General features: G+C 35.6%; 1 protein-coding gene across 2 annotated transcripts in view; it reads left to right on the forward strand.

Annotated features, from left to right (window-relative positions):
- Window positions 1-464: 464 nt before the first annotated feature.
- The window catches only part of STK32A (serine/threonine kinase 32A), a 144940-nt gene continuing 119112 nt past the window's right edge, over window positions 465-26292 (forward strand). The window contains exons 1-2 of one of the 2 annotated variants that reach the window (XM_031953490.1): window positions 465-817; window positions 5618-5792. In XM_031953490.1, the coding sequence (XP_031809350.1) occupies window positions 5741-5792 (52 nt within the window). In that variant the 5' untranslated portion in view covers window positions 465-817; window positions 5618-5740. Of the gene's footprint in view, window positions 818-2715; window positions 2733-5617; window positions 5793-26292 lie in introns of those variants that run through there. The other variant, XM_031953491.1, reaches the window with a different exon arrangement.

The following is a 26292-nucleotide window of genomic DNA, read 5'->3' on the forward strand; positions in this document are numbered from 1 at the left end:
GAGGGGCGCGTTTTCGCGTGTCCCCAGGCTGACGTGAACAGCTCTAGAGAATCCCTAACGCCCAACTATCTCCAGCTCAGACCCTTTCCAACCAAGCGTTTGGAGTCAGATGCTTTAGATGTTGGGGAAGGCCTGTCCTCTCTCACCCACCACCTAATTCTCCAGTCTGGGAGAGGAAGAGATAGCCTCCTACTGTCCTGCTTTGCGTTGTACTGTTATTCAGGGAAAATCCTCATTCTGCTATCTCGCTACAGGAAAGTGTGCCTTTCATGGCCGGGGAGTAAAAGGGCCGCGGTCAACTCGATCCTCTGAGGCTATTCCAAGCCCACCGCAGCCCAGTCACATCCCGAAGCCTTGTCTTTACAGATATCACCAAAGCGCTTCTCTTACTTTCTCCTTCCCTGCAGCATCCCCACTCTCGGTGGCGCCCAACCTCAAACTTCTTTTTGTTTCTTTGACTCTGGTTTATTTCACCAGCATCACAAGTAGAAAAAGGGAGGTCCCACTTCTGCCTCTCGCCAAGTGAACTAAGGGCAAGTGGGGGCTGGAAGTCTCTTGGTCGCTCCCCTCTTTTGTCTTTCCTCCCGTGGCAGCGCCAGCCTAGGGACTCCCTAGCCAGGAAACTTAATTCACTCTCCCTTGCTCTCTGTTCCCTCCCCTATTAGACCCAACCCTCCCGAGAGAGAGGGAGAGCGAGAGCAAAGCAGCTCGCAACTGCTGTTTGTCTGCAGCCACAGCTTCAGGTAGTCGCCTCTTCTCCCCTGGAGCCACTAGCTCCGCGTTCGCTACTCAGTCTCCCCAGCTCCTTGCTAACAAGGTAGGTAGCTATTCTGGGACTCTATAATTTCTAAGCCTCCTCTACGCTGGTTCTTCGACCTAGGGTTGGGCAATCACACTGCTTGTTTAAAGGGCTGAGGGAGTTCTTTAGGGGGATAGAAATGGGGGTGGGAATGGGGAATGGGGTGTGAGGAATTTAGGAGAAGCTTCTTCCTGTATTATGAAGGGAGATTTTCAAGAGGAGGCCAAAGATAAAAGGCAATAACTTAAAGATCTGCCCTCCACTTCACTGCACCTTTTTGCCCTAGTGCTACCTAACAAGTGAAAGGTTTTCCTTCCTCTTTTGTTATCATCATCTGAGCTTCTCAACAAAGATTAAGACCGACTTTGGATAGTTCTGAAGCTCACCCCAATGGGAGTTTTCTTACCCCAGCGGGATTATTAAGTAAATACAGTAGCAATAAAAACCTTTTGTACAAGGGCTTGAGAACTTTTGGGGGAGCTCCCTACACTGATTTGCACAGAGGTCTCAGAACAGAAGTATATTTTTCTGAAAACATAGCATTCTGATAATTTGACCTATTTTTCATTCATTGCCTGCTGGACACTCACAACTTGGAATTGCACACTTGTTGCCAACCTATCAAGATATCTGTTGGTTTGGAATATTAAGAATCAAATGATAGAAATCAGAGCATGCCAAATCAGTGATCTAAGTTAAAATGGGACTTGAAAAAAGAAAAGCATTGCTAAAAAAAAAAAAAAGAAAGGTTGAACTTAGTGTCACAAACCTAATCTCTTTTACTCTTCCTTTGTGCTAGAAACTTGGAGTGGTTGAGGAGATTGCAGGTGGCATTTTTAGGTGCAGAAGGCCTATCATATAATATTAGGAGATGACAATTGTATTTTATTTAGAATTTTTGCTTTTGGAATGTGTGTTGAGTGTTATTGAAAAGAGAGTAAAAGATAGAAATGTGAAGAGAAGACTATGTGACTGGCAGCTACCATATACACAAGTATATATCAAAATTCTCTTTGTTCAGGGAGGTTGGCTGGATAGGGAATTCTGTACTCTAAGGGAAATGATATGTGTTTGTATTATTAAACTGAGAAAATTGAGGAAATCCCAAATTAGCAATGTAGAAGTGTTTTTTTAAACAATCTAATAAGAGGACATTATAGTTTATAAACAACTTTTTTATTGGTTAATGAGAAAGATTTTAAGCCAATGCCTTAAGTAACATCTCCCTATAACCACCTCTCTACATCTTTCTCTCCCCATCAAATGAAAAAAAAAAACTTTAATACCAGAGTGAATAAATAATTATTGAAAATATAAAAGAAGAAAATATTTTAAAGTTTGGAAATTATGGTTTTAAAAAAAATAGATTTCTAATGTGAGTATGTGTGTGCATGTGTATATGTGTATATCAGTCTTCTCTCCTGATTTCTATCTTTTACACTCATGTAAATGACAATCTTTCTATTACTTGACAGATATTCTTCATGCTATAGTTGTTATTGGTGAAAAATTCATCACTCTGTGATGAGAACTTGAACTTTCCTAGGCTGTTCATCATATAAGCATCTTTCCAGTCTGTCTTTGAGCCTTCCCAGTTTGGTGGAAGCTGCTAGAGTTAATATTTTCTTGCCATAAACAATAAGGTCAACTTCCTAGTGAAAGTATGGAGTTATGTGGCCTCAGTTTCAATTGGAGATGCCATCTTTGTGGCTGACAATAATTATTTCTGGAGTATGACTCTAGATGATAAAAAGAAGGTAAGAATAAAAAATTAACTTTTACATAGCAACTTAATGTTTGCAAAAGCCCTTAAACATATTATCTCACTTGATCCACATGATTATATGAAATAGATGCTATAATTATCCCCATTTTACAGATGAGAAACTGAAACTGAGAAGTCAAGTGTGACTTGGCCCTGATCACATGGCTAGTAAGTGCCTAAGGGAGGTAAGGGAGGATTTGAACTTGGGTCTTTCTAACTGCACATCCAGCACTCTACAATTATACTACCTGCCTCAAAAAAATAGAGAGGTGAAGAGTAGCAAACTAACTTGCAGTGGTGCCAAATTCAAATAGAAACAAATCACTGTAGTCCATATTTTGACTTAGAAAACCATGATTTAGCATTATGTTATATTGAATTTTTTACATTAATTCTGCCAAATACTTCTCATAAACATTTTAATCTGTTTTGGGCTGCATCTAAGAATTTTGCTGGCCACAGCTCAGGACATGAGTTTGACACTTCTGATGAAAAGCATTTTTCAACTGGTAATCACTTTTTATAGAGGCAAAAGCAAAAGAGCAAAGTTTGGAAGACTAATAACACTGATTTCTGGTGCTTAAGCCTCCCTTTGGCAGCTGATCCTTTGCATAATGAATACTTTTTTTTCTTATCTTATTTGTATTTCTTAACACTACCAACATCACATTGTTTTAATTATATTTTTATATGTATCAGAATTGCCCACATTCTAAGAACTAAATTACCCTCTCCTTTTTTTTCTTTTTTTTTTCTTTTTTTTTTTTTTTTTTTTTTTTTTTGCTACTAGAAATATTTTGGGTGCTTGTTTTTGTTTTATTTTGTTTTGTTTTTAACTTCATAAAATGTTTTTCTCAAATTTTTACTTTTGTGTTCAGCATAGCAGCCAGTAACCATTTTTTCCTTCCCCCTTTTCTGTGCAATTACATGGTTTCTTTCTAATTTCCTTCTCTTTTTACTGATTCCATCTACTAATTCCTTTTGAGAAGCATTTGGCCAGCAATTATGGTAGATTTAGTTTGAAAAGTAATATTTTCTGAATGATTTCTGCTTGCTGAATGAACTTGTTACTTTCATTTTTCTAGTACAAAAATGATATCTTCTAACCTTAATTTTAAGAGGTTCTCAGAAAGTTTCAAATTTCTTTCAAATCACTCTTCCTTGGTCCAGATGCTCCAAGGAGTCTTTCGTTCATTCTATCTCAAGTTTTTATCCTTATGAGGTAAACTCCCATTCTTTTTAACAACAAAATAACAAGTAAGATAAATGGTATATATGAAGCAACTACTTCTTTTTACAGATTAGAAAATGACAATCTGAGAGAGGAATTGAATTGTCAAAACAGATCAAACCTAGAACTCCTGGTTCCTTATACCAAAGCTTCTTAAATTGTGGGTTGTGACCCATATGACATATTATAACTGAATGTAGGGGATGTAAAATTATGATTTACTATCAGTAAATATTTGATTTGGATACCTATTTTATATACCCAAATACCTGGGGTCATGTAAAAAATTCTTGGTCAAAAAAGATTGAAAGTGGAAAAAGTTTAAAAAGTCCTGTTAGATAACACTATACTGACTTCTCTTAAATAACTTATTAATTAAATTACATAGTTTAATATCATTAATCAGGAGTTCAAAGAAAAAAAAAAAAAGAAAACCAGTCCATGCCTTCAAAGAGCTTGGAGAGAAAGGGTTAACAACATTAAAACAGGCAAATAAATGCAATATGAGACAGAAGAGAGCCCTGAATAACTAGGGGATGAGGAAAGTTTTCTTAGAGATGGTACCAGAGAGGAACCTTGAAGGAAGCTAATGATTCTCATTATGGTTTATCCAAATGACTCTTGTTTTGACAGTCTTTTGTGGTTTATTATTTTCCTGCACTAGTCCTATGAGATTAATATTGCAAATGTATTATTACCATTTTACTTATAAGAAAGCAGAGGCTCAGAAGGATGAAGATTTGATCAAGTTATACAAATATATCAACCCCAAGTCTCAGGAACTGTCAGCTACCAATACATTGGGCCCTTCGTTCCACTTCTGATTTTTTGACACAGATATTTTTTAAATCATTTGACATTTATACAAAATAGGCACTGACAAATAAAAGAAAAAGCAATAGAACTATCATTTCATATCACAAACATATTTGTGGAAAATTTTAATATCCTTCTTGAAATTTCAAATGGAGCATTAGTTCTCATTCAGACTTTTGAATCCTATTTATAGAACTCTATGTAGTTTCAAACACCTGAAGCAACCACTTCCAAAGACAGAGTTCTAACCATATCCAGTGAGTAACACAACATAGGCCCTCAAATGTGTGTAGTTCATGATGTGAAAATAGCATGTGAAAATGGAGAATCAATACAATTTTAGTGTGAAGGATAGAATCTTAGAGTTGAAAAGAGCCTAAAGCCTAAACCCTCTCTTCCCCACTCCTTAGCCAGTATCTAAGCATCTGTTTTCCACACCTTTTCTGTAGGAATGTATGTAACCCAACCCAATAAGCAATTACATAGAACTTTAAGGTTAACTAAGTGCTTTATAAAGATTATCTCATTTTATTGTCACATCAACACTGACAGGAAGATGATATTATTATCCTCATTATACATTTGAGGAAAATGAGTTTAAATGATTTTCCAAGAGTTCCACAGCTAGTAAGTGACTTAGGTTAGATTTGAAATAAGACCTTCCTGACGCCAGTGTCACTTCTCTATCCATAGCACCATATACCTGATCTAACTTAATTTCAATTTGTACCTTCTAGAACTGGGACCAAAATGGCCCCAGTTAATTATGGCTCTGATTAAGAAAAATATCATTTTTCTTTCCTCAGGCTTTTAAGAGATGTTTTTTACCCTTTGTTGATATGTTGTCACATAGTAGTTTTTGAAGTCTCTCTGAAAATCATTTACTATCAAAGGAAATGACCTTGTAAAGGTAGAGCTTAGATCATTCTGTGAGTCACAATCTAAAAACATTGCCTAGAGATCCCCAGAATAGTCCAAAGCACAATTTCTTTCTTTTTCTTTATAGGATGTCCAACCTGAAACATCCATACATCATTTAGAAAGAAAAGGGGTGCTTTTGCCAGATCCTTCTGAACATTTCACATCAGGATAATGTAACTGAAGATTCCACTTTTGGGGAGATTTCATCATGGGAGCAAACACCTCCAGCAAGCCTCCAGTGTTTGATGAAAATGAAGATGGTAAGGTCTTGTGCTATGGTTTCAAAAATACTTTTTTAAGTTAGACTAAAACTACCTCAATGTTGGGTTGGAGTTTGAAAACTGTATTTCATGTAAATAGCCTAGGGCCATTTGTAGTCTTTAAGAGGGACATAAATTTGGTTTTTCATTTTTAGAAGGTGATATGAATTTTTCAAAATTATGTGAATTCTGTTATGGAAAGGTTTGACTTTATATATGTCATTTGTTTTTTCTTCAGTGGTTAAAACTGCATATTACAAGGTTTCTGAAGATAATTGGCTAGACAACTTTTGTCATATTTGTTATTGCATTAATAAATTAATTAGGGTTTTTTTTAAAGAGGTAACATGTTATAGTGAAGAGTACTGGTTCCAGGGTTAAGGAATTTGAATTCAAACCCACAGCCCCAAAGATACTTATTTCCTGTACGATCTTAGACAAATCATTTAAACATCTCAGTTTCCTCTTCTGAAAAATTAGATTAGATAAAATGACTTCTGAGGTCCCTTCTAACTCTAGGTCTATAATCATATGAACCCATATTTTCTTTTGTGACAGAGATATTATAATTAATCAATTGTCAACTACAGTTAATCAGTTTTGGAAGACTCCAAAAACCAGAGCTGAGACTTAGTCTATGGTCTCTGTTAAGATGGCAACTGAAATCCTCCCATTATTATATGAAACTGGGAAATATGGAGTGAATTTCAGACCACAGCACAATAATAATCATAGGATGTAGTGTGTGGAACAATATAAAAAATCCTTCATTTGAAGTTAGAGGAACATCATTCCGATAATGACTCTGAGAAGAACAATTTGTGTGCAAGGAGCAAGTCCCTTAACCTCTCTAGCCTTGTTTTTCACCCATAAAAAGAGGGTAGAATTAGATGGTGTCTGCTAGGCATAGTGGCACTTGTCTGTGATCTCTGCAATCAGAGAAGTTTGGGAGTTCTGGGCTGCCCTGAACCAGGCCTTTTTAAGTGTCTGAGCTATGGCGTGGGACACCACCAGGTTGCCAAGTAAAAGGCAAATTGGCCCAAGTTGCAAACAGACCAAATCCAATTTCCATGCCAGTCTGAGTGGGGTTGGCTCCATGAGTGGTCCTTGAACTTCTAGCCTGGAAGAGATAAGGAGAGCTAGTCTTTTAAAAATGAAAAGTAAAGAAATAAATAATTGGTGAATAAAGTGTCTTCTAGCTCTAAATCTTCCATTCTTCAGTATAATTCAAAAAGTGCTAACCTGAATTCTATCATAAACTGAGATGCTGAAAAATTCAGGAGTTTTATCTGTATTGCTAACTCATTTTCAAAATTAACTAAGTACAGTTTACTTCTTATATCAAAAACTGAGATTTCATCAGATTCATACTCCTTCCATATAGATCACAACCCTTCCATATCTTAAAGAAGGTTTTCTAAGCTGATATGATCAAAACATTTCTTCACCTGGCAGCCAGCCTTCTGGTGAGATGTATGTCTCTCTGCTTATCTGGGTTGCTCCTATGTTGACAGATATCCAGTTTATCTCTGGACCCCATAATCAAAGTCTTTCCCTGTTGGCAGGAACTACCAAAGCTCATTCTCCTCTAGTATAGCTTTGAGGACCCAGGGTAACTAATACTAGATTATTAGAATAGGACTGTTATGAATTTTATTGTATCCGAATTCTTTGAAATTGGTCACCTTTATGTGATAGCTCTTTATTTCCCAGAATATTTTGTTTACCAAAAACATCCCATTCCTCAGCCATCCTCATTAATACCTGGCCTGTTAAAACGAATAAGTCATTTTGACTATTATAGATACCTAAATTATAAATGAAGAAAGAGATTAGCTACATTCAGAAAAAAACTGATAAATAGATGTGTAGAATGATGTATAAAATAATTTTACATACACACATATGTGTGTATGTATTTTTGTCTAATGGTAGCCATCTGGGGGGGGGGAAGAAAAAAGGGGGGAAAATCTAAAGGTAACTTTATTATATATTTAAAAGGAATAGCAAATTGTATATAATAGATTTGCAGTTTCATATACAATAATCTTTTTTAGTATATATGTTGTACAAATTCTTGCTTTATTCTATAAATTAAAAATAAAAATTATATATACATATGTGTATATGTAAATATATATATATGTATATGTATATACACCATTAAAAAATTAATTGGAAGGAATCTTAGTGATCCAGGTAATTTAATTGCCACATTTACAGTGGAGAAAACTGAGACCCAGAGTTCATTGATCACAAAAGATCATGAAAGTAAAGGCAGAAAGAAGGCTGCCACTAGATCTCTTGAGACCATGGATGATCAATTTTCAATATGAACATTTACAATTCAGAAACTGGCAAATACTACATATTAGGGCTTGATTTATTGTTTTATTGATTGTCTAGAATTAAGAAAGTGATAAAAAATAATAATCTTAAATTCTAAAATGTGTTATGTATACATTTTGGGGGATTGGAGAATTGGTTGTTAAATATTTATCAGCAGATGGGCAGCTAGATATGGTGGATTGAGCTCTGATATGGTGGAGTCAGGAGGACCTGAGTTCAAATTCAACCTCAGACACTTAACATTGGCTGGGTTACTCTGAGCAAGTCACTTAACCCCAATTGCCTCACACAAAAAAGTGTGTGCATATATGTATGTATGTGCAGGTGTGTCTTTGGGTATATATATATATATATATATATATATATATATATATATACACATATATATTGGTTTCCTTTATATTTCTATGTATTTTATTTAATGTGTCTAAAAAAGGTCTGAGAAGCAGTCCATGGGTTTCACCAAACTGACAGAGGAGTCCATTACATAAAAATGATTAATATCTCTATCCTCAAAGGATGTAAGTCCTCAGCTGGAAGAACATTCAAGAACATCTCAGAATCCAAAGGACCATAGAAAGGATGCATATAGAAGAATTTAGGGTATTTTCGTTAACAGATGTAACCTTGTTGCTCTGTGTGATACATTATGAATGTGTACATTCACACAGACCCACAGAGAGACACACTAGGGCTGCTCCCTCTGGAATCACAGCAAGTTCTAAATTTCAGGTTAGTCTTTAGGTAACAAAGGTGGAAAGGGATTAGGCTTCTTATCCATCCCACAGGATATTAGTTGGCAAATGGCGTATTTGTTATCAATCCCACAGGATATTAAAAGGATGAATGGCAATATCATTGGTTAGAAACATTGAAATCTTCTGTAAGTGCTCCATTAAAATAAAATATGAAGGCAATCTAGGTAACTAGAATAGAATGCTGGACTTGGAGTCAGGAGGACCTGTGTTCAAATTCCTTCGCAGACACTCACTAGCTGTGTGACAGGTAAAATACTTTTCAAATTGTTAGTGGTAGTGAAATTCATTATCGACGTGGTGTTAGCTCCTTAAGGGCAAAGACTTGATTTTTACCTTTGTAACTCCAGTGACTGGTACCACACTTAAGAAATGTTTGGGGGCAGCTCAGTGGCAGAGTGGATAGAACACAGGCTCTGAAGTCAGGAGAACCTGATTTCAAATTCTGTCCTCAGACACTAGCTGTATGAGCTGGGCAAATCACTTAACCTCAATTGCTTTCACACAAAAAAAAAGAGAAGTGATTAATAGGATCATTGTTTTAGAGATGGAAGGGATTTTAAATATTAAGTAGTACTCCAATTTCCATATTTCACAAATGAGGAAAATTAAGCCCATAAAGGTTAATGACTTGTTCAAATTCAAAAATGTATTATATGGCAAGCAGGATTTGAACTGAGCATTGTGGATTCCAAAGTCCATACTCTTTTCATTGTGCCTTGATGTGTTATTATCTGTAATTTTCTTTCCCTATTATTTGTATTTGCCTTTCACCTCAAATCAGTCACATGATGGGTTTTGTTTTCTTCCTCAAATATGACCTTTATTCATAGGTCTCTGATAAATGTCAAAATATTGGGCTGTATTGCTAAGCTGATATCTTTAGGGGCAGGACTGTCTCTTATGTGCACAAAAGATCCCATGTCATATCATTATATAATCATATAAATGGGAATAACAACACCTGCCTCACAATCACTGTGAAGATAAAATAAGATAGTATTTGTAACATGCTTTACAAACCTTAAAGTACCCCATTAATCTGGCTCTAATCAGAACTTATTGGCTTAAAAGACTCATGTTTATTTAACATAGTCCATATTTTATATCTAGCTCTAACGAATAACTCATCATATCATTGTGATGTCCAAAATATATCCTGCAACTTGTATAAAGCAGAAGGGTTTCTTTATGTTTGCTTGCTTTTTTAAGTGGCAAAAGAGAATCTGTTTTGTAAACCAACATTCTTTTTAACAATGGTCACAGAGTTCTTTGTCAAAAACAAGATTTGAATTCAGTTCTTCCTGTTTCCAAGTCCAGCATTCTATTTGCTATGTGGTATGGCTGCTGAAAGAAATCCCAAACAAAGAGACAGGAAAAACCCTAAAGTAAACTTAGGCCGCCATAAGAGAGATGTTGTACAGCAAGATGATTCAGGCCGGTTCCAATGGTCTGGTGATGAAGAGAACCATCTGCACCCAGAGGGAGGACTGTGGGGACTGAATGTGGATCACAACATAGTATTTTCACTTTCTTGGTTGTTGTTTGCTTGCATTTTATTTTATTTCCCATTTTCCCCTTTTTTGATCGTATTTTTCTTGTGCAGCATAATTGTGAAAATATGTATAGAAAAATTGCACATGTTTAACACATATTGAATTACTTGCCCTCTAGGGGAGGGGAGGGGAGGAAGGGAAGGAGAAAAAACATGGGAACACAAGGTTTTGCAAGGGTGAATGTTGAAAATTTTCTATGCATATATTTTGAAAATAAAAAGCTTTAATTTAAAAAAAAAGAGGGAAAAAGGGGAAAAACAAGAGAGATGTTACATCCAGGGCAATAATATTTCTATTTTACACTGCTGTGTTCACATCCTATGTGGAATACAGTGTTCAGTTTTGAATGCTGCATTTTAAGGAAGGTATAAGTAACCTAGAAGATGTCCATTAAAGGGAAGCAAAGGGAGACAAAAGGGAGATGAGGTGAGGTGGTTCTGCTTGGCTCTAGCTGGTAGATTTGGGGCTTCTAAAGTTCCACCTACTGAAAAGAGAACATAAGGAAAGTTGTTTATGATATGGAATAATAGATGATTTTAAAAAGCATCAAATATATGTTTAATAAGATAAATGTAAGATTCAGTGAATTCATGTTTTGTCTTTTCTCATTATAGCCCAGGGAGAGCTAGGTAACAAAGTGGATAGACTGCAGGGCTTCTTAAACTTTTTCCATTCATGATCCCTTTTCACCCAAGAAATTTTTACATGACCCCAGATATATAAGTATATAAAATAGGTATAAAATACATTCATTGATAATATAACATAATTTATCAGCCCTCTTATTCAGTTACAAGACCCCTCATGGGGTCACAAGCCATAGTTTAAGAAGCCTGGAGTGAGGAACTTAAGTTCAAATCTGGCTTCAGACACTCACTAGCTGTATGACCCTAGACTAGTCACTTTAATCCCATATGCCTGGTTTCCTCATCTGTAAAATGTGCTGGAGAAGGAAAAGGCAAACCACTCTAGTATCTTTTCCAAGAAAAGCCCAAACAGAGTCACAAAGAGTCAGAAACACCTGAGCAACAACAAAACTATGGCCCAAGAACATTTTATTCCTCCTTCATCTAGGTTTATTTTTCAGGTCTCAAACTCTCATCTCAAAGAACTTAGGTTTAATTGTATTGATGTTTCTAAAAACCTTGATTAAACTATGCTAAATTTGTCCTTTGTCCATGCCATGAAAAATGCTCTGTCCTTTGAGTTCCACCATCTTAACAACAGAATTATATCAACTACACAGCAAATTTGATGGATCATATAAAAGTTTGTGCCTGAGTCAGCTAAAAAACAATGTCAACTTTCAAACAATTGATCCAGGAGCTGTATGTCGCACTTTCACATCCCTTTTCCATCTCTTTTCTCTTGTCAGATTTTCATTTCAAATAAAGCCAGGAAAACATGGAACTAACCACTAAAAGGTCTTTAATTATTTTCTGGCATTGTCCCAGATAGAAGCACAAAACTAGGGCTTAGTTTTCTCACTTATGAAACAAATAATATTTTTTTGCCTCAACAACCTGGTGATACAAGTAATACAAGTATTTTTATTCCTATTTTACAAAAGAAAGACCAAGAGCGTTTTAAATGATTGGCCTATTATCAGTGAGGAAACTAGGTGAATAGAAGCAGGAGAGATTAGACTTCTAATCTGATCTCAGATACTTAGCAGCTGAATGACTCTAGGAAAGTCACTTATTTGCCTCAATTTCCTCATATGTAAAATGAGAATAAAAACAACTACTTCCCAAGGTTTGTGGGGATCAAATGAGATAATAATTGTAGTATTTAGCACAATGCCTGGCATATAGTAAAAGTTATTATTATAATTGGGAGGATTTTAGAAAAGCAGGACTCACATCCAGGTTTTCTGACTAAAAATTCCATATTTTTCCTTTGGATATCACTGTCTTGTTAATTGGAATATGTGTTCCAAAGTCCTTACAATATACAGTGTCTGGCTGTTCATCCTCTCCTTGATAGCATCCTCTCGTCCCTTGGCTTTTTTTATAGTGCTCTCTTCTGATTCTCTCTCCCACCTCTGACCACTGTTTCATTCTCCTTTGCTGATTCTCCTTGTTCCCTGAGTGTGGAAATTTCACAATTCTTTGTTCTAAATCCTGATTTCTTCTCTCTATATCCTTTTTCTCTATTAACAATTTCTTCCACTACTATAGATTCAATTATCACCTTTCTCTACATGACTTTAAAAAAATCTCTATCTCTGGCCTGATTCTTCCCAACCTTGACTTCCATTTCCAATTGCCTATTAAGTGTCCAGATGTCCTGCTAACATCTTGAATATAACATATCCAAACTGAAGCAATTATCTTCCTTGCCTCTACCCTCTCTATTTTACTTTTCTGTTTCTCCTGGTAGTTCTACAATCTTTCAGATCTTTCAGACTCAAAACCTCTTTGATTAGTTTTTTCTCTTAATTTCTACACTTCCAGATCAAATCAGTTGCCAAGAACTGTGAATACTGCCTCCAAACTCCCCTTTCCTATTCAACTTCTGGTCATTATCTCTCTCCTAAATTCTTATTGTTGTAGTTGTTCAGTCCTGTCTGATTCTTTGGGACCCCATTTGGAGTTTTCTTGGCAAAGATACTGGAGTGATTTTGCCATTTCTTTCTCCAGCTCATTTTTGAGAAAAACAATCTGAGGCAAATAGAATGATTTGCCCAGGTTCATACAGCTAATAAGTGTCTGAGGCCAAATAAACTAAGGAAGCTGAATCTTCCTGATCCCAGTCCTCTATCCACTGAGAGACCTAGCAGTCCAATTCAACTATAAAATTTCTATTCTTTAAATGCTGTGTTTTCATGAAGAATCTCTTTGATCTTTCTGTCACTAGCTTCAGAATTGGTACTTTATGCATTATATCACCTAGCTGCCCATAATTCTTATAAGTTCTTCCTATTTGTTCTTTTCTTTTCTATTTTCTTCCCTTTTTCCATCATTCACAATATCATCAAAGCAATTTTCTTAAATGGTAAGGTCTGATTACATTCATTTCCTTGCTCAAAAATCTCAAATGGCTCCCCGCTGTTTGTTGAATAAAATAGGAACAGCTTAGCCTAGCATTCAAGGCCCCTTCAAAGGCTGGCTTAAATATACTTTTCCAATATTACCTCATACAATTCTCCTTCACATATTCTATAATCCAGATAAACTGATCTACCTCTGTTGGCCTTTTTTGTCCTCTGTTGTTTCAGTACTTCTGCTCCTATAACTTCATCTGTTGAAATCTTTCTTTCTTTTTTTTTTTTTTGAAATCTTTCTTTTCCACAGCCAGTTCAGATGCTTTCTCCTCCATGAAACCTTCCTTGATCCTTTCCACAACTACAAATGATCCCTCCTGTGGATCAATTAGATCACTTCATTTGACTTCCCCTAATCCCTTAATCATATACTACCTTGTTTTATATTTTATTTGTTTACATGAGTCTTCCCTCCTACTACAAATTATAAATTTCTTGAGGGAAAGATCTAGATAATCTTTCCTTCAGCACTTTCCATGCTGCCTTCCCTATAGAAAGCACTTTGTAAATATTTAGTCAAATTGAAATGAATTGAATTTACAGTGACAAAACTAAAACATGGTTAAAATATGGATAGGGGGGCATAATCAACACTCTGACAACTGAGGTTTTAAAGCTTTGAAAAGCTGACTTGAGATAAAAATGGAGAATAAAGGAGATTCTAAAGTGTGTTGTTTGTTTAGAGAATTCAATTATTGCACCATTCTTTAGGCTTGGTAAAAGTTCAATGCTCCACTTTCATTTGGCAACACAGAGCTACCAGGCTATATGGTTAATTTTCCTGCATCTTCTTCAGTGATTGTCAACTGAGCCCTTCAAAATATAAGGCCAAGAATTTTGGACATCGTGTACAATCCAAGAGGAAAGGGATTCAATGGAATTGATTCCAAGTATAAGGATTAGGAGGCCTCCTTTCATTATTGTAATAAATATGCATTGTATATTTCTTGTAATGAGTCAGGAAATGAAGTGTGGACCTTCCCTTCTCAAACTAAAATAATAATTGGTCTTGCATTACATTTATTATTTGGTATCAGAATAATTAGCAAAGTAGTGCAGATAATGAATGAAGAGATTAAATTATTCAGCACATTCTAGCATTTGGTGATGTTGTCTGTCACAAATAAGTGCCACTATAGCAGAAAGAGCAGAAAGCATTAATTTTCCTTTGACTTAGTGGGGACTTTTTCTCCCCAAAGACTATGGCAGACTCAGGAGATATAATCTATAAAGCCAGAACACAGAATTCAAAGCCTAGTTACATTACCCTGGCTGACCAGTCCATTTTAGTAAGCAACATTTCTTTTAACTTATTCTTACAAACTCCTTATGGGAGAAGAGATCCTGGAACCAGAGGGACTCTGTATGAAGGACAAAGTAAATGCAAGTTGTCCTAAACAAATGCCTCAGTCAGCCAGAGAAGACAAAAAGCAGAGGGAAGAAGAGCATTCCAGGGATGGGGAACAACCAGAGAAAAGGCCAAGAACCAAGAAATTAAGTGTGTTGTTCATGAAATAGCCAGGAGGACAATGTTACTAGATCAAAGAGTATGTGAATTTGAGGACTAAGGAAAAAGAAGACTGGAAAGTTAGGAGAGAACTTTGAATGCCAGAGGATTTTTCACTTTTTCTTGGTGGCAATAAGAAGCCACTGAAGCTTATTGAGTAGAGGGATTGTTGAGGTTGGACCCCAAAAGTTTGGGTCCCAGACCAGTGTCACACGGTATCTCAAAAGAATTTGTAGCTTGAACCCATCTCCTAGTCAAGGGGCAAAATTATATTGCAATAGTAATCATAACGCCATTATAAAAAGCAGGCTTGAACTGTAAGAGAATACAGCAGAGAAACAGAAGCAAAGGAGATATTTTTATACAGCTTTCAATCACAGATAAGCTAATTCTATGGCTCATAGGTAGCAAGAGGTGGCCTCTGGAAGGAATGATTCTCAGTTGACCAGATTATTACTGTCAAGATGACCAGTCATCAATGAATTGAGGAGTGGTCTTATTCACTATTGGCTCAGGAGTTTGATCTGCAAGAGTTCCCTGAAGCCGGAAGCTATCTGAGTAAGGAGTGGTCAGAATCAGACAGATTGAGTATGGGAGTTTCCTGAGGCAGATTCCAAAGCTGGAAGACTTAGGGCTACTGACTTATTGTTAGAACAGAAGCTTCCCAAGGTCAGGGAACCCCCAAATCATATTACATCAAGATGACATGATCAGAAAAACCACATTGGTAGCTAAATAGGGAATGGAGTGAATGAGGAGAGACTTGAAGCTGTCAGACTCACTAGCAAGCTGTTGTGATAGTCCAGATGTGAGGTGATAAAATGTAGAATAAAGAGCAGTTGCACAGGAGAGAAGGGGACAAATTCCAAACATTTTGAAAAGGTGAAATCAACAACTCTTGGCAACAGCTTGAATGTGGAGGAATGAAAGATGATTCATTGTTTTGAGGTTCAGAAGAGACCCCAAAAGGTTGGGGGGTCACAGACCGGTGTTGTGAGGTATCACAAAATAATTTGCAGGTTTGAACCTATCTCCAAGTCAAGGGGCAAAGTTAATTGTAATTGTAATGCCAATTGAAGCGGGCTAAGTTCCAAAAGAATTTAGCAAAGAACTAAGATGAAGAAGTTAGATTTACAGGACAAAGTTAGACCAGAGCTTCATGTTATTCATTTGCTCATTTTATGGCTTATAGATAGGTTTGAGGGGTGGCCTGTTCACTATTGTCTAAGGAACTTGGTTATCACTGACCAACAGATTATCTGACAGTCAGCAATGTTTGTAGGACTTTTCTAAACTCAGAAGATTTTAGAATCATTGACAGATAGATTGTTAGAACAAGCATTCTAGGATTGAGGGACTTCAGGATCACTGATTCTAAAGCCAGAAGACTTTAGAATCATTGACAGATTGTTAAAACAGAAGCACTCTAAGGTCCGGGAATCTTCATACTGCTATGTTTTCTCCTAGAAGCTGTACCCCATCACACAGTAGGTGGTGTGCCTACGAGACTAGGGCCATGGAGTTTCCTCTATAGTAACAAGGAAGGTGAGGTAGGACTGGGGTTTAAGAAGATTATAATTTTCATTTTAGAAATATTGAATTTAAAATATCAGCCGGCCATTCAATTTGAGATGTGTGAAAAACTATTGGAGATACAAAAGGGTAGGTTTAAGAATGATCATTATAAAGATGATAATCAAATCCTTGGTAGCTAAAGAGATCACCAAGTAAAATGATATGGAGGGGGAAAAGTTTGTTCTTAGTTCTGGAAGAGCACTATGACATCAGAGAGATGATACCGTAACATGCAAGTAAATTGCATTTGAGTGAGGGAGAGCTATGCAAGGTTACCTGCCTCACTTTCCCCTCCCACAACCATCTGGGTCCAGTGGCCAGATATAGATCAGAACAACTAGAGATGGCACTGGATGAAATGAGAGACTTTGGCTTTTTAAGCTAAGGTTTTCGACAGATCTCAGTCTGACTGAGGCTGCACCTGTTCAGTGATTAAGGCTAGGTAGAATTTGGGGAAAAAATCTCCTCTTTCACCTAGTCCAAAGAAATATAAATAAATAAATAAATCTGGGAGGGATTTCTGGTCAAAACAGAAATGACTGCTATTTACATTAAATCTGAGTCAATCTGCACCTAAATAATGATCTTAGCTTGGCCTAGGACCTATAGGTGGCCAATTAGAGGGAAAAGAGTAGAGGATCCAGGACAGAACTCTGAGGGAACATTTACAATTAGGATATGTGACCTTGAGGAGGATACAAAAGAAACAGTGTGGTCTGATAGAAAGAAAACCAGCAAAGAATGGTGTCCTGAAAACCTAGAGAGAAGAGAGGTGATCAACAGTATCAAAGGCTGCAAAGGGGCCAAGAAGAATAAGAATTGAGAAAAGGCCATTGGATTTAGCATCTAAAGGATCACTGGAATTTTGAAGAGAACAGTTTTCCTGGAATGAAAAGATCAGAATTTGGTTAAGAAGGGAGTAGTGAGAAACTGGAAGCACTTTTTTGAGGAGTTTAGCTACAAAAGCAGAAAGAAGAGATATAGGATGCTAGTCAACAGGTTTGGAACATAAAGTAAGAATTCTTTTTTCAGGATAGGGGAGATATAAGATCATAAGGTTTTTCTCTGGTTAAGGCAGGGCAATGAGGGAAAAGGAGCAGAGGTACTTTTGGTCCACCACCCACCCCTTCCCCAAGCAATTGCCTCTCAAGAGTCGGGCTAGAACTACCTTCTTCTGACCCTACTGGAATGCTCAGGTTCCAAGACCTATAGAATATCACCAACACTCTTCAGTCATTCTCAATGGTCTATGTCTTCTCATTTAACTAGATTATTAATACTTAATTTAATTCCTTTGATCGATAATTTCAGCATCAATGTCTAGCCTTTGTTTATGACTAGTTCTGATTGATTTGAGATGTCTAAACCCTCTAAAATTGTGGTAGAGCTATAGAACTTCCCTCTTGTAATAATATCATAGATTTAGAGCTGGAAGCGCTTTTAGAGGCCATTGAGTCTTACCTCTTTATTTTTCAAATGAGGAAACTTTGGTGCAGAAAAATTGAACAATTTGACCAATGGGAAAGCAGAAGGCTTTCACCAAATGGGTGGGGAATATGTGAATTCAAATTCCACTGAAATCAGTGGGAATTGTAGATGAATGCCATAAACAGAGCACAAGCCATACTGAATATTGAATAAAAATAACCATAAATACAATGAGCATGAAAGAGGGGATGGGTAGAGCAGGACCTATGGTTTTATGAAGATGAGGAACAGCCACTGTAGAAACTCCTTCCACTTACTGTTGTGTCTCCCAATGGAATGTTGATTAATGTCGATTATTGAGACGTTAATTTTTGTCTTTGAATTTCCAATGCCTGCTATAGTGTAGATAATAAATACTTGTCCACAAATTGACAACTCATTTGCAGGTATATCACATTGAAGTGTGACTTGGTACATTAGGAAATTAAGTGATTTGTTCTCCTTTCTTTACTGCCTTGTAAGTTACTATTTTGTAGTTATTTGTATTTATTCTGTATATACTTGTATACATATTCCTTGTCTTACCCACTGCCCCCTCCTTATGAGTAAAGATTATTTCATTGTTTTAATCATTATATTTTTATCCCTAGCATTTTTAGCACAATACCTGGATCATAGTAGATGCTTTATAAATGTTTATTAATTGATTAATATACATCAATTATGTATATGTATATGTATGCACACATTTATGTTTATTTCTATGTGAGTTTATATGCACATATACATTGTGTGCATAAATGTATTTACTAAACATCATGTAAATGAGCATAAATGCCTATCACTAATATTTCTATAGTGATTTGAAGTTTACTAAAGTTTTTTAAACAATTTTACATAGACATTAATTATAATCATTGCATGATATTTATATAGTGTTTTAAAGTTTGCAAAATAAATTATGTATATTATTTCATTTGGTTTTTACAATAACCCTGAAGTAAGTACAATGTGTATATTTTATAGATGAGGATATTGAGGCTTAAAGAGGTTCAATGACGTAGCTTATCAGTATCAGACACATGGCCCAAAAACAATTTCTCAACCTGAAGTCCTGCATGGTTTTGATTATTCTATACAGTACCTCTGAATTACGGCATAATTATGAAAAAAACACATATGAACATAGAATGTGTTCTAATTGAGTACTGTATGTGTATTATACACATACTCAAAATTTCCCTTTCTTCTAACTCTCAAACCTAATTCTAATGCATAGTGATGGTATGGTGGGCTCTCACAGACTTTACCACAAAGTTTCTTTAACTATGGGTAGCAACCCCAGATAGGATCATGGAACTGAATGTTGTTGTCATGAAAAACTGGGCAACAGTAAAAGGTAGCAAATATTTCACCAAGATTTAATTCTTTATATAAAAATAAACAATTACATCTTTCTATTTAGTACACAAATTTCCTTTTGTCTTTAATAAATGGTAAAATCATATATACCCCCCAAATTGTTTTAAAATAAATTTTTATGATTTATTATGAATAAATGTTTGATTTGTATACCTTTTTTATATATCTACACACCTGGAGTTACATAAAAATTTCTTGTGAGTGAAAAAAGTTTAAAAAGCCCTGCTGTACCAACAGAAGAAAAACTCTGTTGGGACCTAAAGAGCTCATAGGATATTGGGTATTGGCCCAAAAGTCAATCACTCAGCAAGCATTTATGAAGCATCTACTATGTGCCAGACACTGTGCTAAGGATCCAAATAAAAAAAAATAAAAGATAATGCCTATTCTCATGGAGAAGAGATGGTCTACTTGTCTGTTGTGTAAAGGCTGACCTAAATTATGTTTAGAGAAACTCATGCCTCATCTAGTGATTATTTCTTTTTAACCACAGAAATTCATAAAGGATTTCACTAAAGTTTACTATGGAAAGGTTGCAATCTGCTTCAGTGGAGGAGAGAAGTTTCCAAACCAATAAATTACAGTAATTCTTGAATATTAAAGACTGCAAAATCTCCAAATCTTTACAATCTCTGAATCACACATATTTTTAAACAGCACTAGTGTCAGGAAGTGGTTTGTGGATATATTCCAAAGGGAAATGTGGATTTTTGACCCTTTGGCTCTTGCTACATGTTCTAAATGTTTTCATGGATATTATACCACCATGGAATTTCAAAACAAAACAAAACAATACTAGAGGGGGGCATTTAAATACATTCTCCAGCTTTCTTTCTGTCCGTTAGGCTAACAATCCAAGATGCAGATCTCTCATTGATTTAATGTTGGAAAGACCACATTGTGCAATGGCCTAATTAAAATGAGCTAAGCCTCTAACATTTTAATAAATAAAATTGACTTTTCTTAATAAGTAAGTAATGGAACTTTTAGTACCTCTTAGTAATGGAATTTGTTCCAGGAAGACATTAACAATACAGTGATAAACTCCTAACATACTGGTATACACAGGGTCCCTAGCAACACTATCTAATATTAGTTCCAAATTTTAAAAAAATTACTGTCTGTTCCTAAAGCTTTGAAATAATGATATGCTTTCATTTATATAGTTTCTGAGTGGCTAAATATTAAAGTTCACTAACTAGTTAACCAACAAACATTAATTCATTAAGACTTGGGACTTATGAGCTTATCCTTAAAATATTTGGAAATTATATTTCAGATTAATTGGTTTCCTTTGTAATCATAAGTGTTTGTTTTATACATTTAAAAACATTCTGAAAAGGAGTTCATAGGTTTCACCAGTTGGCCAAAGAATTTCATGACATTGTGTTATATGGAACAAATATAAAACCAAAAGTAAAATGGTTTCTTCCTCAAAGAACGTATATTCATTCTATCATATGTATATATGCTTGCATATATTTGTGTGCATGTACACACATGTACACAACCATTCTGTGTGTATGTCCACATTTGTGTATGCATTCATGTGTGGTGTATACATGTATATTCATGACCATACATAGATCTAATGGTGATCATAATAAATAAACAATAATTTGGGAAGGTTTCATATAGGTGGGGTTAGTTGATACGAGATTTGAAAGAAATAAGAGATTTTGTGTGGCAGAAATGAGGAAGAAATATAATTATTCTTTGTCATACTGGAAGGTTAGGGGCATGGCATCCTTACAATCTGGAAAATCTGTGTAAATTTTTTAATCCTCCTTTTATACTAGAGAAGTATGAATTTTTTTTCTTTTTCTCTTATTTACAGTACCTTATTGTAAAATTTGGGTTGATATTATACAATATTATACATATATTTTGTACATTTTTGAGTTTCTAAATTTTTCTTTGTTATCTGCTGGCCTTTGCATATCATCTATAGCTTCTGCAAAAGTTCCCATTCAATTTCTTATGCCAACCTGTGATATATCAAAAACACAATGGGGAAAATCATGATGTGGAAGGGGGATAACAACACATTACAAATGGGGCAGTCAATCAGTACAAAGATACTGAAATAGGACATGAAGAGTCATTCATGAGTAACAGAAAAAAGGTTCATTTGGCTGGGCTAGAGAGTGTAAAAATGGTAGTAATGAATAATTTGGAACAGGAAGTATAGCAGGTTGTACAGAGTTTCAAAGGCCAAACAGGGGAGTTTCTGTTCTATCTTAGAGGCAATAGAGAGCCATCAGAATTTATTGAGGATGGGAATGGCAGGATTATACCTGTGTTTTAGGAAAATCACTTTGTCAGAGTTGGGAAGGATAGATTGGGAGGAGGAGATACCTGAAGCAAAAAGACCTGCTAAGAGGCCTTTGCAATACTACAGGAAAGGAGGACTAGGGCCTGAATTAGGGTGTGGCTAACTAGGAGTAGAGAGAAAGGATCTTTTTGAGAGATGCTGTATAGGTACAAATTGACAAGTAGGTAATGAGCAGGTGATTTGTATATATGAGATGAGGGTATTGTGAAAATAACATACTATGAACCTGAAGGACTAAAAGGATAGTGCTGCCTTCAAGAGGGATGGGTTTGAGTGAAAAGATAAATTATTTTTTTTTTGGAGATGATGAATGGGGCATTCAGTTTTAAACACTCAACAATCAGTTGGTGATATAGGATTAGAGCTCAGAAGAAAGATCAGGGCAAGATATGTAGATCTGTCGTCATCCACATGGAAATGATAATCAATTCATGTAAGTTGATGAGGTCACTGAGTTAAAGAATGAAAAAAAGGCTCAGGACAGAACTTTTGAGTTATATCTCCATGATATAGTGTGGTGGGATATGAATGATGAACAAGCAAAGGAGATTGAGAAGTCAAACTTTTAAGAGAATAGTCAAGAGAGAGAGAAGTATCCCCAAAACTCCACAGAGGAGAGATTATCAAGGAGAGAAAGGGTGGTCACCCTATGTGATTAATCATTATTGTTAACATTAAGGCAAAAGATTGAACTAATTCTGAGGCCAATTTTTCTGAAATTAGCTACTAAATAGTTGATCTGTCCTTGCATTGGGATTTATGCATTAGGGAATATTTCCTCAAGTACACTCTACATCTTACCAGAGCCATAATTAGGGTAAAATGACTGGGCTTTATCTCAAGGAACCAAATTAAGAAAGTATCACATTAACAGGGCATAGATTATAGAAGGTCCAATAGATTTTATGACCCTCCCACAGCATAAAAGCAGCAGAGTTTAGCATCTAACAATTGGTTTTTTTGTCCTTCATTCTCAAAGAGGACCATAACATCAGGGAAATGATGCTATTACATGGTAGTGAATTGGATTTGAGTGAGGGAGGTTGTGCAAGGTCACCTGCCTCACTTTCCCTTCCACAGCCATCTGAGTCCAGTGGCTGTTTATTTACATTCAAAATGACTCAACAATGACTAAATAAGGCTTGGTCTAGGACCTATTAGTGTCAATGAGAATCAGATTGGTTTTGGTCTAAGTCTTGGTGCTTAAGAAAGAAATTTAGGGAGTAAATCCTAAGATGTCTTGGGAAGATTCAGAGGTACAAAAGAGAAAACAAAATGCTTTCAAGAGCATCTGTAGATAAGGGTATGATACTCTGTGTGGAGAGGGGGGGAAGTAAGGAAGAAAAAGGGAGAAGGAAGAGGGAACAATAATCATCAGTCAAAATAGGAAACAAACTAGGATGGGATGTTTTGTTTTTCCTACCACCCTTACTTTCTGTCTCTCCTAAATGAAAGTCTGAGTCATGCTCTTTGCCTCAAGTACGGTGGATGATTCTTGATCAAGAAAAAAAAATTGATAGTTGGAACTCTACACCCCGCTCATTGAATTAAAAACATCACAGTCTTTTCTTTAGCTGATCCTTCCATCCCTTGGGTACTTGGGTTCTCTTCAAAACTGAATTTCAAACAAGAGGCTGATATTTGGGGCTGGGGAGGGGAATGTAAGTTCGGGTTACAAAGAACTTTTGTGGGCCTTGGTAACATTGCCTTCTGTTATTCTTCAGAGTTCCCTATTATTGTGTGACAGCGCAAATACCATATCTGCTCTACCAATTACCAGCCAAAAGAAAATGTCCTGACTGATTATTTTTATAGAGTGGGATGTAGTTAATGGCTATTGTCATCTTAGAATCCTCTTCAGTTCAGATAGATAGCTGCTTCCTTCAGGATCTATCTGGCCTTATACAGGGTTCACCCAGAGGTCAAGAATTCCCATATGTTCCTGTTGTCTTTTAATGTGTTTTCATCATTTACAGAATTCTGGATCTGTCGCTTACTATCTGTGCAACCTTGAGCAAGTTTAATTCTCTGAGCACTTTCACTGGCTGCCCCCTGTTTATAGATGTTTCCTCATCTGTAAAATAAGGCAACCGGACTGGATGACCTCCAAGGTCTCTTCAAGCTCTCAGATTATGAAAGTGATACTGTTATAAACCTGACATTGAGTTGGCTTAAGGTAAAATCACAATTGAATATTCCCTTCTCCCAGTGTCCGATTGCTCTATTTTCTGTTAACCTCGGTAATATTATAGAAGTTAAAATTATTTAAACAACTCAGTTACCTCCTTATTATCTTTTATACCCTGAATATCTCTCTGAGATCAATCAGATAGACTTATCCAAATTTCTTGGTCCTACTTCAATTGAATTCTAGAGTATGAATTGGAGGAAGTCAAGCATTCCCTTGATGTTGCCAATCCTTTCTACTTATGTCCCAACATATCCATTGTCATTTGGGAAAGAAGCACTTTGAAACTAATTAGTCAATACTTTTCCTTTTGAATAATGCATTAAAGTCAAGCTGTATATTTTAAAGTCTAAAAATTTATATGGTTATAGAATCATTAGATTTCAAATCTAATAAAAGAAATTTCTTTTTAAAGAAAGCATCCAAGATTACTTTTTATCCAGACTGCTTCTCTCCCATGGGAACTTATTTCAATACTTCAGGGAGCCATGATTCTTTCAAAGTGAGTGATTCCTTCTTGATAGAGATCATGGCTCTTTCACATAAGCAGATAGCTTTGAGAGTTTCTCTGGCCAGTAATTTTATATTTAATATATATAATATATTACATATAATTATATAATCATTACTTTATTATACATAATAATAAAATACATAAATATAATACAAGGGCATCTGTAAACTTAGTCATTTTTATTTAAGTACCTTATTAACTATATTTCAAAATAATTGCTCTTCTTTGTAATACTATGTGTTTTGTGCATTTAAAAACATAATTCTGAAAATCTTAAATTCCCTTTTATTTTTGATGGTACTATCATTCTACCTGCATGCATTTTGTATGCATATAGTTGTTTACATGATCTCTTCTATTACCTTTCTTCAGAGCAAGAATTGTGTTTGCCTTTCTGTATATCTCCCAAATTTATTTCAGTATCTGGAACATAGTTAAAGCTTTAAAATGTTTGTTCATTTCAGAAGGTATTCATAAGCATCATTAGATTGTCAAAGGAGTTGATGATACAAAAAAGACTATAAGTATCCCTGCTCTAATGTCTAATGTTTTGGGGATATGCCTTTCCAAACTTAGCCAGGGATAATATTGCGCTCTCCCATGCCAAAAGAGGAAAAAACAAACAACAGAAACAAGTAGGACACCTTTAAAAGTTACATGTTGAGTTTATTATATACTTAAAAAGAAAATCAAATTGTACATAATCAAGATATGCACAGTCTTTTTGTGATCCACATATATGGATATGTGTGTGTGTGATCCACATATATGCTCATTCTGTTTAGCTTGTGTTAAGCTCAGAAAATGTTTAAAATAATTTAAAAAATATAATATGCTATGGACTACTTCTGTTCACTATTCATCTTTCCATTGCCTTTTGAGTTACCTGAAATTCTGAATCTTTTGAGATTGTAATGTCCTGTTATTCACTACAATATTGCATCCCCAGGAGAATCATGCTTTTAGAAGATAGCCTTTTGTGGCAGAGGAAATTTAGGATCACAGAAATTGCAGCATAATTTTCAAAATGGGATCATGACCATTCTCCTCTCTCTATCTAGCTTATTAGAATCTATTTAAATAATGTGCACTGTCATATTGCCACACATACCAGGCACAGCATAGGTAATGTGTTTGAAAGATGGCCAAGTAGATTTTGTTTTCAATCAGAATTTTTTTTTTTGCTTTATTGGGATAAGTGAAATTGTTAGAGGAGATTGCCTTCTCCCTCTATTACTGCATTTTGGGTTTTGTTCAAAGGAAATTGCCTGCTTGTTTCTGACTTCTAAGCCCATTAATGAAATATTGGCTTGAGCATAAGAAATAATGAAGCTGTCGATTCTATGGCAGGGTCCTGGCATCAGTGATCTGGATTAGTAAATCACAGACTCTACAGTAGTCCAGGAGTTTAGGAGAAGAAAAGGCGCTGACAAAGCAAAGTCAAGCCATCAGTCCAGGGGTTTCAAATGAAGAGTTAGGACTTGTTTTTCCGAAGGGCTTGCCAAACTCTACATTTATCTATGTTGACCCCTTGCTGCCAACTATTTCCTGGAATATTAAAGAACTTATGATTCACTTAAATGATTCTTTATAAGGTGATCACAATAGGTTTGCCATATTATATGAACTTTTCCCACAGTACTGGAAATTTTCAGAGGACCAGATGTATCTAGGTCAAATTGCATTGAAGAGCTTCTAAGCAATCTCCAGATTCATTGTGTTAAGATTTCACAAGATCTTAAGGGTTTAAATTTTTTAAACAATTATTTTTATTTCACTATTTCCCAAATACATGTAAAAAAACCCTTTTAACAATTAAAATGAC

The sequence above is a fragment of the Sarcophilus harrisii genome, chromosome 2 (genome assembly GCF_902635505.1).
Source record: "Sarcophilus harrisii chromosome 2, mSarHar1.11, whole genome shotgun sequence".
Lineage (NCBI taxonomy): Eukaryota > Metazoa > Chordata > Mammalia > Dasyuromorphia > Dasyuridae > Sarcophilus > Sarcophilus harrisii.